The 12,533-nt window shown below is 51.4% G+C and overlaps 6 protein-coding genes across 6 annotated transcripts; 2 read left to right on the top strand and 4 right to left on the bottom strand.

Moving 5' to 3' along the window:
* Window positions 1–3,098: 3,098 nt before the first annotated feature.
* On the bottom strand, window positions 3,099–3,572 carry ColSpa_10859 (peptidase S41 family protein ustP; the record flags this gene model as incomplete). The annotated part of the gene is given in 2 exon segments (XM_049277071.1): window positions 3,099–3,133; window positions 3,149–3,572. 2 exon segments carry the CDS (start codon window positions 3,570–3,572, stop codon window positions 3,099–3,101), a joined length of 459 nt encoding a protein of 152 aa, XP_049133028.1.
* Window positions 3,573–3,764: 192 nt separating this feature from the next.
* Window positions 3,765–4,319, bottom strand: ColSpa_10858 (peptidase S41 family protein ustP; the record flags this gene model as incomplete). The annotated part of the gene is given in 2 exon segments (XM_049277070.1): window positions 3,765–4,182; window positions 4,195–4,319. 2 exon segments carry the CDS (start codon window positions 4,317–4,319, stop codon window positions 3,765–3,767), a joined length of 543 nt encoding a protein of 180 aa, XP_049133027.1.
* Window positions 4,320–5,392: 1,073 nt separating this feature from the next.
* ColSpa_10857 (putative aminomethyltransferase, mitochondrial) lies at window positions 5,393–6,431 on the bottom strand (the record flags this gene model as incomplete). Its single annotated transcript, XM_049277069.1, has 2 exons — window positions 5,393–6,314; window positions 6,370–6,431. 2 exons carry the CDS (start codon window positions 6,429–6,431, stop codon window positions 5,393–5,395), a joined length of 984 nt encoding a protein of 327 aa, XP_049133026.1.
* A 1,136-nt stretch (window positions 6,432–7,567) lies between these two features.
* ColSpa_10856 (tetratricopeptide repeat protein 1) lies at window positions 7,568–8,638 on the top strand (the record flags this gene model as incomplete). The annotated part of the gene is made up of 3 exons (XM_049277068.1): window positions 7,568–7,949; window positions 8,008–8,377; window positions 8,614–8,638. 3 exons carry the CDS (start codon window positions 7,568–7,570, stop codon window positions 8,636–8,638), a joined length of 777 nt encoding a protein of 258 aa, XP_049133025.1.
* A 448-nt stretch (window positions 8,639–9,086) lies between these two features.
* Window positions 9,087–10,265, bottom strand: ColSpa_10855 (succinate-semialdehyde dehydrogenase [NADP(+)]; the record flags this gene model as incomplete). The annotated part of the gene is made up of 1 exon (XM_049277067.1): window positions 9,087–10,265. The coding sequence occupies one exon, from the start codon at window positions 10,263–10,265 to the stop codon at window positions 9,087–9,089; it is 1,179 nt and encodes a 392-aa protein (XP_049133024.1).
* Window positions 10,266–10,945: 680 nt separating this feature from the next.
* ColSpa_10854 (acyl-CoA dehydrogenase fadE12) lies at window positions 10,946–12,283 on the top strand (the record flags this gene model as incomplete). Its single annotated transcript, XM_049277066.1, has 1 exon — window positions 10,946–12,283. The coding sequence occupies one exon, from the start codon at window positions 10,946–10,948 to the stop codon at window positions 12,281–12,283; it is 1,338 nt and encodes a 445-aa protein (XP_049133023.1).
* Window positions 12,284–12,533: the final 250 nt, after the last annotated feature.

Genomic DNA, 12,533 nt, shown 5'->3' with positions numbered 1-12,533 from the left:
GAGCCGACTACAGACCCGACCCGGCGCCGCTCTGCTATTCCGTTGATTTACTACCTTGGCTGCGCGCGGTGTAGTGCCCGCCCGCCAAGCATCATGTGTCCGTGTAGTGTAATCGCTTTGGAAGTTGGAGGTCGTGGCCGGTGGGCCACTGTATTGCATTGCAATACAGTGTGGTGTTGGACCAACCAGGCTCTCACCTTCCTTTACGAGTAATGTTGCTGGGGTAGGTAACCGTAGGTTTTTTGCAGAGTGATGGGTCTTCTCAGTCTCTCCAATCTCGGGCAACGTTTTATAAGTTCCATCACGGCTGACTGTGTGACGTGACGGCTGCCTTCTGGTCATCTTACTGCAAGATGGCGGCTATCATCTTTGCGTGGCCGGTTGGCTTGTTCTTCTCGTCTGCCCTGTTCTTTTTCCTTGGCCTGCGACATGAATCAAGACGACCAAGGACGATTCTGGCTGCCCTGCACGTACTGCAGTTGCTGCGTGTCTGGGAGCCAGTGGCGAGGCCTTGCGCGAGCTGCCCCTGCTTGCTGTGCCTTTTGTCATCGGAGTGACAGCGCACACGACTTCTATCCTGCTCCTGGACGAGGGAACCAGTATGGCTGGTCTTTCCCTCTCTACGTAGCTAAAGGCAACGACCCTGCTCTGGTGCAATATCCGGAGGCTGGAGCCCTACGGCTCCCGGCCTACCACGGGTGCAACGTTGGGATGCCAGCGCCGCATCTCGTTTGGTCTAGGCCGCATCTCGAGAACCCTGGTCTTCTGGCTTGTTGACTAGTTGATATCTGAGACTCTACTCCTCTGGACACTGTGCTCCCTCCCTCTTGGGATCTACAGCTTTGCGCCCAACAAGCGAACAGTCCTTCTGAGTCCCTGGACTTTTCCAGGGCTCGCATACTCGGACTATGTTCTCCAAGCCATCATGAGCATGCACTAGATATGGATTATATACTGCGGCTTGACGACGATACACCATTTATCTGCTGCACTCTTTGTCTTGGTGTTGAACTGGGAATATCCTAGCAACTGGGCGGGACCACCGCTTTTTGGCTTCATCTGGGATACCTATACTCTCTGCCGCTTCTGGGGCGTCTTCTGACACCAGCTGCATGTCGTCCCATTCTCGGCTTACACGCCGCCTCTGCCCAAGGCGCTTCACGCTCTGTAGGTCTTCTTGCTTTCTGCGGCTAGCCACGCGCTGGTGAACTAGGTCATGTATCACAGGGCGTATGCAGTATCCGAGTTCTGTTTTTTCGTCCTAAATTGGGCCCTATGCTTGTGTGAACATGTTCTTGGCGTGGGTGGCGGGAGGATGCCCGGCAGGCTTGCCAGCAAGCCCCCATCTATGGCCAGGCGAATTGCTGGTCTCCTTTTTGTATGGCTCTTCTCCTTCTGTACTGTACTGGCGTGGCAGTATCCTGGAGTTTATGATAGGTCCTGATGTGGGCGTCATGAATCTCTTTCCTAGCTATCCTAGGCAGGTTCCTTGCTTGCACAATATTATCATTGCTGTTCTGGCACATGATCTATGGCGGGTGCTACTCTGTTGTGTTAATCTCATTGTTTCCTATGACTACTTTGCTCCATTCTTTTTTATCTAACCCACCAAGGAGGGCTATATCTGTAACTCTCCTCTTTCCCTTTATTTACTTTCACTTCCAAGAGTGTACACTCCTGTAAAGCCACTAGAGCTGCATATATCAATTGATTACAGAATTCTTGTATCTCTTGACAGCACCATGGCCAAACCCCGTGATTTGACCGAGACGTCTCTGCCACCCTACGACGCGATCTTGTAGCCGTATCAGGAGGTGTGCCCCCCCCATGACTCTCGTCATAGTAGGCCAGTTGATCCATGCTCTGATGGTAGATTTGCTGGTACTGTATTATCTTAGTCTTGGTATTTTAAGCCTTTTGGATATTACTATGGAGGTAAAGCTTTTGTGCGTTGAGCTGAAGCAAGATGGCTCGGGATATTAACGCTATATATATGACTTGTGATATATGTGCTTGGGACCTGGTGGCTACGTGAAGCTGCTGTCTGACTTGCTACACTACTTTATTAAGTGTGCAAGCCGTTGTGTCCTGGGCCTTCAGGATCTAGGCCTTAAGAAGAGCCGCTTGCTAGGAAGGGCATATATAACTATTTTACTTGTTAATATAAGAAGCAAGACAAGCAAATATAGTATACCTAACTTTATCAAGGATAATGCCCCTGTATTCAGTATTAACAAAAACAGGTAGGCAGATGCGCAAGGGGCTCTGATTGTCTCCATGTATAATACCACTGAGCGCAGCCTGGTCGTCACGGCGGCCCTGCCGCGCTCCCAGTTTGACATGCTCGTAGCACTAAGGTACTGTAAGGTATAGGAGTCTGGAGTTGCTAATGCCGAAAAGGTGCACGATGGGATCGACGGAGGCGAGTGATTCAGTTAGATATGTACATTCCAATAAGCCGTTTGGTCGCTGACTTGTTATCTGTGTGTTTAGTGAAAAGAAAGATGCGGCTGGCAAGGGAGTTTGGCATGAGTCGCTCAACCAGTAAGTTGCTATTCCTTGTATCTGCGCCGGCCAGGATCGGTCGATTGACATAGTGTTCAGTGGGACCCGGAGGAGCGTCTGGGGCGTTTTGAGCTGGCGGGTACGGAGTTCTGGATTCAAGATACAACCAGACTATCTAGATACAAATGTATTGCCCCTGTACTACCTAGTCATTGTTTTGAACCTTTGAATCAGTCCTTTCTTTGTAGGCCAGTGACCCCTGGAGTCGGCGGGGATAATGATATGGGCTGTCGGTTTGGCGCAAGGGCTTCCGAGGCCGGGACTACGGAAAGGCAAGTCCAGCGAAGGAGGGGCGTGTGGTATGATTACAAGCCGGAGGAGGTCGTCAATGCTGGCTGCATGTCCTTCAACCCATCTCACCCAATCTACATGACAGATATTAGAACCGTCGTCGCGATAACCGCGATAGACATCACGCCCCAAGAAGCCCATAGGGAGCCAGCAGCGTTCTTGTCATTATTATCTGTCCTAGCATTATTGTTGTTGCTCCCACTAGACTGCGGTCCCTCGGCTACGTTACTGGGGCCAGCAGCCTACGCGAAGCCTGACAAGACCTTCTCGGAGTAGCCTGGGGTTGACGTACCCATTGTGCTGTCGTTATTGGTTGTTGAGCCCTTGACACACCTGGCCCCGTTCCACTTCATGTCCGCCACCGCAGACCACAGGCTAGTCATATTGGTCAACAGGTCCCTGGTATAGAATAGCTTATAGTTGGCTGCCTCGTAGTGGAACTGCATGGGCGTGCCAAGGTTGTTGTCGGGATAGGCGTTTGTAGAGTTGATAGTCCAATCATCTGTGGGCATGCTAGTGAGCGGCGGGTCTGCCTCAGCGAAGGTTGTTACGTTGATACCCTCAGGCAGCTTGACGGGGCCGAGGGCTGGCCAGAGCTTCTGGTAGCTGCTGAGCGTAATGACGGGGCCGCCCTTTGTGCCGCCAACTGCCTGCATAGATGCATTAAAAGGACGACTGCCCATAGCAATGACCTGAACACTAAGCTCATAGGTCATTATACCAACGATATAGGCGCAGACAGATGTGCAGTGACCGTTAGTCACAATGATGGTATCCTTGGGCTTGAGCCAGGGCTCGGGGATGGCGAAGATGCGCGGGAGTCCATCGGCAGCATAGGACACCTCCTAGGGCTAGATGATGTTGGTGTATTCATCCTTGCCAATCTTCTTGGGGCCATAGAAGCTACTCTAGTCCGTAAAGTTCTTCAAGTCCTTATCAAGAAAGCCGCTGGACCTAACCGGGTAGGGCATGGTCTTGATATTGGCACCCATCTTTCCAAGCATGGTCCTGACCCAGTCCAGGAGATGGTGCGCATGGACGCGCATCTTCATGTGCGCCTTACTGTTGTTGGGGAAGAGGGTGGCGTATAAGGACATGGCATTCCACACGAGGCCTCCACTATTACCCTGGAGGTTAATAATGAGCCTGGACTTGCCCTGCTTCCTGCTGGTCTCGACGAATTCGGCACTGACCCTACTGAAGTCGAGGAGGCCTGTAAGAACGTTAGATGGGAGGGTGGCCTTGCCGCCTGTTTGGTTTGGCGATAGAAACAGGTTAACAGCAAGGACGGCGGTGTCTTTCAGAGCTGACTCGTTAAAGAGATAGCTGCTCTAGTACTTGTCCTTGTGGATGACAAAGACCTTGGGGTATCCTGCTAGGGCCGGTGTGAAGCCTGGCTGTATGCGGTGGATGGGCACTTCCGTCTTGCCGGTCTTCCTAGGAACCTCGAAGCGCTTGTGCATAGCCTCGACGGAGTTGATGCCGGAAAAGTTGGTCGCCACCCAGTCGATGTTGGCGATGGTTGCTGGTGGCGTTAGCGAACTCGATCACGCTCTCGTCTGCGAGGGTGGTGTATAGGAATTGACGGGCCCTAGTAGTCTCGAGGACGTTCGCCAGGGTAGCACTGTATAGCTGACTGTTTTACGCTGCGTCAGGGTCCTGGTCTTGGGAGATGTTAATGGATCGCTGCTGGACGTGGTCGACAATGGGGACCGAGTTGAACCTGATGACCTCAGAAGCAATATACCCTTGCTCTACACTTTGCCTGTAATCGGCTAGCCCGGGGTCAGCGGGTCTTGTTCGTCAAATAGGTACAGAATCATCTATTGCCTTATAGTGAAGGTAGATCTTGGGATTTGCGATACTGTCCTCGGATATTGACAATCCATGTCGCATTCTTGACTATCTCTCCGATTAGCAGCTTCTTCAGTAGCCTTAGCATCTTGTTGCCGAATTAAACCTAGTTATGATGAAGATTATCTTACCTAGCATGCCTTGGTGGTCATTGAGCTTTGGATTGAAATATTATCGTCAGTTTGCGGGGTTAAAGGTTAACATGATGATGCGTTTCGAGCGGGAAGAAACTGCAGAATGGGAGGTCACTTCCGAAGGAGACAACTATCTAAAAGTTCCAGTATTTTCCACATCAGAAAGGATAAATGATCCTTTCAAGCCTTGGATACAAGCACCTAAGCCAGGGCTAAGCTGTACTGAATAGCCGGCAGCACGAAGTCATAGACAGAAACCATTCTGATACGCCATTCACGACTTCACCGTACGAAAATAAGACGTGCGCACATATGTATTTTGGTTATCAAAGAAAACAACCGGTACAATGCATGGCAGAACTGTCTTTGGCTTGCTAGCTAAGTCATCCACGCAAAGTTGTTGGCTTGGTAAGTACGACGATGCTTACGTACAAAGCCTCACCAGACCAGATGAAACTACCGCATCCACCAAAGTCCTATTACATGAGGCTTTCAGGTCTTCAAGCTCCTGAGGACGAGTCAAAAATGGCGTCTGCTCCCATAGTGTTTTACTCCCTAAGGAAGAGCTCGAGCTCCCTGGCGTAGGCCAGTGGGAACTGGAACAGGTGGCCGTGGGCGGAGTCGGGATAAATATGTAGACGCGCGTCAGGTAAGTTCTGCTGCAGAACAAAGCTGTTGGCCGTTCCCATCAAGAGGTCGTCATGCCCACTGGTTACCAGTACCGGCGCAGTGATGTTGGCAAGACGGGCGTACATCTGGGGGTCTGAGGCAAAGGCCGTGATGGCAGTAAGCTGCGCCGCAACCCCTTGTCCGACTAGGAAGTCCTTTCTCTCTTCGCCCGCAATCTGGCGCTCATAGATTCTGTGCCACCAGTCGTCCCCGGCAGTTCTGCTGGTTTCTGATGGGTAGAAGAAGATGCCGAGATTATACACCTCAGTGGGCTGTCTGTCAGGCTCACCGCCGGGGCCAGAGGCAGCGTCTGGCGGGGTCTGGACAACACCAGGTCCGTACCCCGGTCGAATGCCCGCGAAGATAAGCTTATTTGCCATGTCGTGGTGCTCCATGCCAATGTACTGTGCAACCATGCCGCCCATGGAGAAGCCAAGAATATCGACTTTGGGAACGTTGATCTCGGCAAGGAGGTTTAGAGTCGACTGGGCCATGGCCTCAATCGAATCGGGGACGGTTCCCTCGCTGTGGCCGACACCGGTGTTGTCGTAGATGATCACCTCGCGGTTCTTCGCGATAGCGTTAATGAGCTCGGGGTCGAGCACATCCATGCTGCCACGGAAGTGGGTAATGAAAAGGAGCGGAGGCGCCGATGCGCGCTTTCCGAGGCGCCGGTATGCCATCTTCGTGCCGTTGACTGAAACATACTTCGTGGGGGCCGTTTGGAGCAGCCGGTTTGAGTCCTCGCCACAGCCGGGCCCTGAGGCATTGGACTGAAGCTGAGATCCCTTGATAGAGTGGCTAAGAGTGCTTGTTTAGGTTAACCTCACGGACATCTTGGATCTAAGATACATACTTTGGGGCACCCAAGGCCACAGCAGCAGCAGCAGAAAAGAGAACTGCTGAGACAAACTTCATGTTGGCTACTAGTGTAGGACAAGGGGTGAACGAATAGTGGAAAAATAGGATTCAGCGTATCTGACAGAAAGTGTAATGTCCAATCCAGGATGTTATTTTGATGAAGGTTTGACTATCTATATGGCTGGTTTCGAGTCCTCAATTGCGTGTCTGCTCTGTTGCCTGTATTAGTGATCCAATAATTGATCTTTCAGAATTGATCCATCACGAGTCGTGAAATCTTCACCATCAATTAAATATGTGGGACGATCACTTAAGCCACTATGTGGATATGAGCTGTGATAGTATCCATTTGCTGATGTGTCTGTAGAAAGCCGCGAGGTGACATTGCTGCAAGCTGTGGAATATGGTTCTGAGGCGTTGAGGCGGCAGCCTCACACACCCACAGAACCCCCATCATGGACTTACTAGAAAGAGATTAATTCGCCGTTTTTCTTGTATGCTGACATATCATAAAGGTTGGTTGCGCTTGGATTAGTACATGTCAGGGTTAGTTGGGTAGGGTGAGATCAGGGCGGTGCCTGTGCGCATCAGTAACCGGAGGAACCTCAAGTCAAAGGTGCCAAGTCCGGCCCTGCTAGTCTTAGCGATTGGACAAAGTAGTCAGCTCAGTAACCGGCAGAACTTGGAATGGATGTTGCCGCGTCAAGCCCACATGCCCCGCCGCATCGGAGACTATCAAACCTAAAAACTGACTAAATCAGATTAGTCTGTCGTTATAGCAGAGGCAGCTTGCCGTAGTATTGATATCTCGTGAGCCCAGTTTGCACAAACGTCACACGAGCGAGTCCTAATTCCAGAGTCTTTTACATCATCAATGGGTGGCGAATACTCCGATCTGATTCGTTCGATTAGTAGGCTGGCCTTTGTCATGTTGATGGCGCTAAGAATGGTGATTGTAGACACGCGTACCGGCTCAATTGGCCTCTATTGTCCGTGTATGTCCGTGTATGTCCGTCTCACTAAAGTGATATTTCCGGACGTTGGGATGCGGCTCTAGTCTATGAGGGCAAGGAGAGAAAGCAGGCGGGTTATATTTCATAAAGAGCGACACCTCGCTTCCCCTTGAGTTGTAAGATGTGTCCCATCCGTACTGGTATCTACGCTCGTCCCATACATATACCAACACCGCCAACATGACTAGATCACTTGTTACCGGCGGCACAGGCTTCATCGGTCTATATGTCGTCAAGCTACTCCTTGAGCGTGGCCACTATGTCAACACTACAGTGCGCAGCCTAAAAAATGCTGGCAAATGCAAGCCACTGCTGGACCTGCAGGCACAATACCCAGGTCATTTGTCCCTGTTTGAAGCTGATCTTATGGAGAATGGATCTTTCCGTCAGGCGATGGAGGACTGCGAAGTAGTCTACCACATTGCTTCGCCATTCCTGGTACCGCAACAAATCAAAGACGGGCTGAAAGATTGCGTTGAGCCGGCGCTGCAAGGCACTCAGTCTGTTCTTCAGTCCGCCAACGAAGTTGAGAGTGTCAAGCGTGTTGTTTTGACATCTTCAGGTTGGCCATTTGACAGTCTGACTTGTAATGCCTGAGCTTTTTTCTAACTTTCCTATAGTTGCCGCAATGTACGGCGATAATGCCGATGTCCTTAAGGTCAAGGACCAAACCCTCACAGAGTCTTGCTGGAACGAGACCAGCAGCTTAGGCTACGCTCCGTACTCCTATTCCAAGACGGTCGCCGAGCGGGAGGCGTGGAAGATTCAGAAGCTCCAAGGCCGGTGGTCACTCGTGGTCGTCAACCCTGGTATGGTCCTTGGCCCCTCTCTGACTCCCGAGTCCGTCTCCGGAAGCCATTTCATGCTCGAGTCGATGTATCGCGGTGAGAACCGAATGGGATGCCCCGACCTATCGTGGCCCTTGGTCGACGTCAGGGATGTAGCAGAGGCGCACGTCAAGGTCGGCGAGGACGTGTCGGCGAGCGGGCGGTACATCATATCCGGCGATCGCACAGTCAGTCTTTTGGACATGGCCAACCTCGCCAGGGCGGTGCATGAGAAGCCCAAAGTGTTGCCTTCCTGGAACTTGCCAAAGTTGATGGTCTATGCAGCAGGGCCATTTATCGGCATCACAAAGAAGTGGACGGATGCGAACGTCGGCATTCCTTTCAAGGTAGACAACAATAGGAGTATGAAAGAGTTGGGAATTGTGTACCGTTCTGCAGAGGAAGCGGTCCAGTCGCACTATGAAACTTGGCGAAAGACGCAGAAGGCCTGATGGTCCCTTGTTTTCATCTCCTACAATAGTCTTAATGTTTATGATGCAAAGTGTGTAATATAATATCAACCAGATATACAAGTAATATCCAGAAATGCGACAAAGATATAGCGTAACTTAACTAACGAACAACTGTCGTTCCAGAAGTAAATAAATTCGCGAAGTGCGAAGTGAGCCTTTGTGTCCGGATGCCATCTAGGCAAACTAAGAAGGATGGCCTTTCGCTTGCCTGGAGGAGCCTGATTTCACCTTAAACATTCATAAGGCGAAGTAATGCATGTACAGTTATATTGGAAATTTGACCTGTGGATTAATGCCTCGTCTAGGTTACCAAGAGTTGATAATGATAATGAGAGGGAACTAGATGAAATAGCTTGACGCCCTGTCGTGCAAAATAACCTTATGATGCACTTCGGGAAATCATGGCTTGACTCCTAACTCCCTGAATATTGCCTCGTTGTGCTCTCCGATGCCAGGCACTCTGTCCATTCTCGAACTATCTACTGTGGCAAACCCCGGCGGAATCAGAGCAGGAATCGTCCCATTCGGTGTTTCAACATCTGTCCATCGTCCTCTCGCCTTGAGCTGGGGGTGGTTCCACACGCCATGCATGTCGTTCACATTGGCATTCGCGATAGACGCGCTGTCCAGCTTCTTGAGCACCTCCTTTGCTGACGAACTCGCAAAGACATTACAAATGATCTTTTTCAACTCATCGCGGTTCTTCACTCTGAGTGTGTTGCTTACGAAGCGTGGATCCTGTGCCAATGTCTCATCTCCAAGTACATCGCGGCAAAGGTTCGCCCACTCCCGTTCGTTCTGAACGCCAAGCATGACTGAACCGCCTCCTCCTGTCTCAAAGGGCCCATAAGGATATATGGATGCATGGGATGCTCCCGAGCGGGACAGGCCAGGGGCATCTTTGTATGTGTAGTACATGGGGAAGTTCATCCACTCGACCATACTTTCGAGCATTGAGATGTCTATCCACGACCCTTTGCCAGTTTTCCCACGCTTTATCACTGCGGCAAGGATGTTGGAGTATGCGTACATGCCCGCTGAAATGTCGGCGATGGATATTCCGGCTTTCGCCGGCTCGGAGCCGTTTCCTGTGACAGAGAGAAAACCTGCTTCGCTCTGCACGAGTAGATCATATGCCTTCTTGTCCCTATAAGGTCCGTTGGAACCATAGCCTGAAAGATCGCAGACGATTAGGGAAGGATGGGTTTCTTTGAGTGTATTGTACCCCAGACCGAGTCGTTCAGTGGCACCGGGAGCCAGGTTTTGAACCAACACATCCGATTTCGCAAGGAGTCTCTTGAGAACCTCAAAGTCTTTGGGCTTCTTCAGATCTAGGGCCAGGCTCTCTTTTGAGCGGTTCGTCCAGACGAAATGTGAAGCCATTCCGTTAACACGGGTGTCGTATGCTCTGGCGAAGTCGCCGACGCCAGGACGCTCAATCTTGATAACACGAGCACCCATGTCGGCGAGTTGCCTGGTGCAGAAAGGTGCGGCAATGGCATGCTCGAGACTAACGACGATAATGCCTTCCAGGGGCAGCGCTTCTCTCTCGGGCTTTGGTGCGTTCGAAGTAACCATAGCGCGACGGCATTCCCTCGTAGGCCTGGGAAATGGCTTGGTGCATGCTCGGACTTGCCGTGATGCGATAGCTGGTCTCCATGCTCTTCCGATGGCAGCCATCCTGGGAACTGATACCCCGAGCACTGCTTTTGGCGGGGACATAGTGGATGCTATGGGATGTAGACGAAAGCGGTAAGATGTAAAATGAATCAGGGGTCAATGTTCGGTGAATCAAAGTACAACGCCTAGAGCTCATGTGGTGTATTGTGAGTGAAAGAATTGCAAGTCAACTCTTCGGCGGCTTTTGTGCCTCTTCGTAGCCTAACAATCATTTACAAGGCCTGTTGCTCGATCTCGGCCTTTATCCAGTCCTGGGGAAAGGGCGGTAGGGTGTCATTCTCTGAGTGGTTGGAGACTTGACTCGGCTTCTTCATCCGAAGTCGGCTATATGGAATGGACTCAACGAAACCAGCGGCCAGTCCTAGCGCCAATCGCCCACGGTGTCGTCATTCGCCAAATGTCTTTGACGACAGTTGCCGGATCTTCGGTTCTTTTTGCCGGACTTGAAGTTGCCATAGATTGGTTTTCACGACTTCGAGTCGGCCTTTGAGCTGGTATTTATGGTTCATAGACTGGATGTATTTTCAAGTCCACAAGAAGTAGTCATTTCACTCATCTCACAGTTTAACATGACCAAAATGTCAGCACAGTTTGCACGGAATCTTTGGCGTGTTGCGCGGCCCGCCGTAAAGACTGCCGGTTGCCTGCGCCCGGGAGCACCAACATTCAGATCCAGCGTTGCTGCCTTCTCAACATCACCAGCTCGCATGATCATGGAAACAACTGGCTTCACAGAGAATCAACTTACAGTCCGTGAAGCAGTCAGCCAAGTCTGTTCCGAGTTCCCGAACACCTACTGGCAAGAGCACGACCAAAACGAGCAAGATCCTAAAGAGTTCCACGCGGCGCTGGCAAAGGATGGATGGCTCGGCATCGCCCTACCAGAATCCCTGGGTGGCTCTGGGCTTGGTATCTCCGAGGCGACTATGATGATGCAAACAATCACGGAGTCGGGGGCGGGCATGGCCGGCGCCCAGTCTATCCACGCCAACGTATACGCAACGCAGCCCCTGGCTAAGTTTGGCACGCAGGAGCAACTCGAGAGCACCATCCCTAAGATCATCTCCGGCGAGTGGCGAACATGTTTCGGTGTCACTGAGCCCAACTCTGGACTTGATACCCTCCGCCTCGCGACAACAGCCAAGAAACAGTCTGACGGGTCTTACGTGGTTACTGGTCAGAAGATTTGGATCACCTGCGCCCAAGTCGCCTCCAAGATGATCCTCCTCGCACGCACAAAGGCCTACGAGGACTGCAAGAAACCGAGCGAAGGGCTCTCGCTTTTCTGTATCGACCTCGACAAGTCGCAGCCAGGTCTTGATATGCGCAAGATCAAGAAGATGGGCGGCCGCGCCGTTGACGCTAACGAGGTCTTCTTCGACAATTACCACATCCCTGCTAGTTCTCTCATTGGCCAGGAAGGCCAAGGTTTCAAGATCATCCTCCATGGTATGAACGCCGAGCGGTGTCTGCTGGCTGGTGAGGCGCTGGGTTTGGGCTATGCCGCCATTGCCAAGGCGTCTGCGTACGCGCGGGATCGTGTCGTTTTCAATAGACCCATTGGCAAAAATCAGTCTATCGCGCATCCGTTGGCGGATGCATATATGAAGCTGGAAGCGGCTAAGTTGGCGACGTACCACGCTGCGCGGCTGTATGATGCCAGCAAGGACGACTCGTCCATCCGTCAGGATCAGGTAGGTGTGGCGGCTAACAGCGCCAAGTACATGGCGGCCGAAGCGGCTTTCACGGCCTGTGAGCGCGCTGTACTCACACACGGTGGTATGGGTTATGCCGCCGAGTACGACGTCGAGAGATATCTCCGCGAGATTTTTGTTCCTAGGATCGCGCCCGTCTCTCGTGAGATGATCCTGTCTTACATCAGCGAGAAGGTCCTTCAATTACCTCGGAGCTACTAGATTCTGAAAGTGTTGTCATGGTAATGGAGTTGTCTCAGAGTCATATTGGAGGAGTCATCACGCATTACATATCGGGCATGTAGTTGAGTGGAGCTTGCCTGTGTTAGGCTATTAGATCCGGAAGTAAATCTAATTATCAAAACGGTACCTAGTCTGATTCATCAATCAACTGAACGTATGTGACAGATGTGAGATAGTATCTAATCAATAGTAGGATAGGCCGAATCACCTATTTCATCCATACAACAAT

Source organism: Colletotrichum spaethianum, assembly GCF_022836535.1.
Source record: "Colletotrichum spaethianum MAFF 239500 DNA, contig39, whole genome shotgun sequence".
Taxonomy (NCBI): domain Eukaryota; kingdom Fungi; phylum Ascomycota; class Sordariomycetes; order Glomerellales; family Glomerellaceae; genus Colletotrichum; species Colletotrichum spaethianum.
The sequence above is the reverse complement of the archived record's forward strand: the minus strand, read 5'-3'. Positions and strand labels throughout refer to the sequence as shown.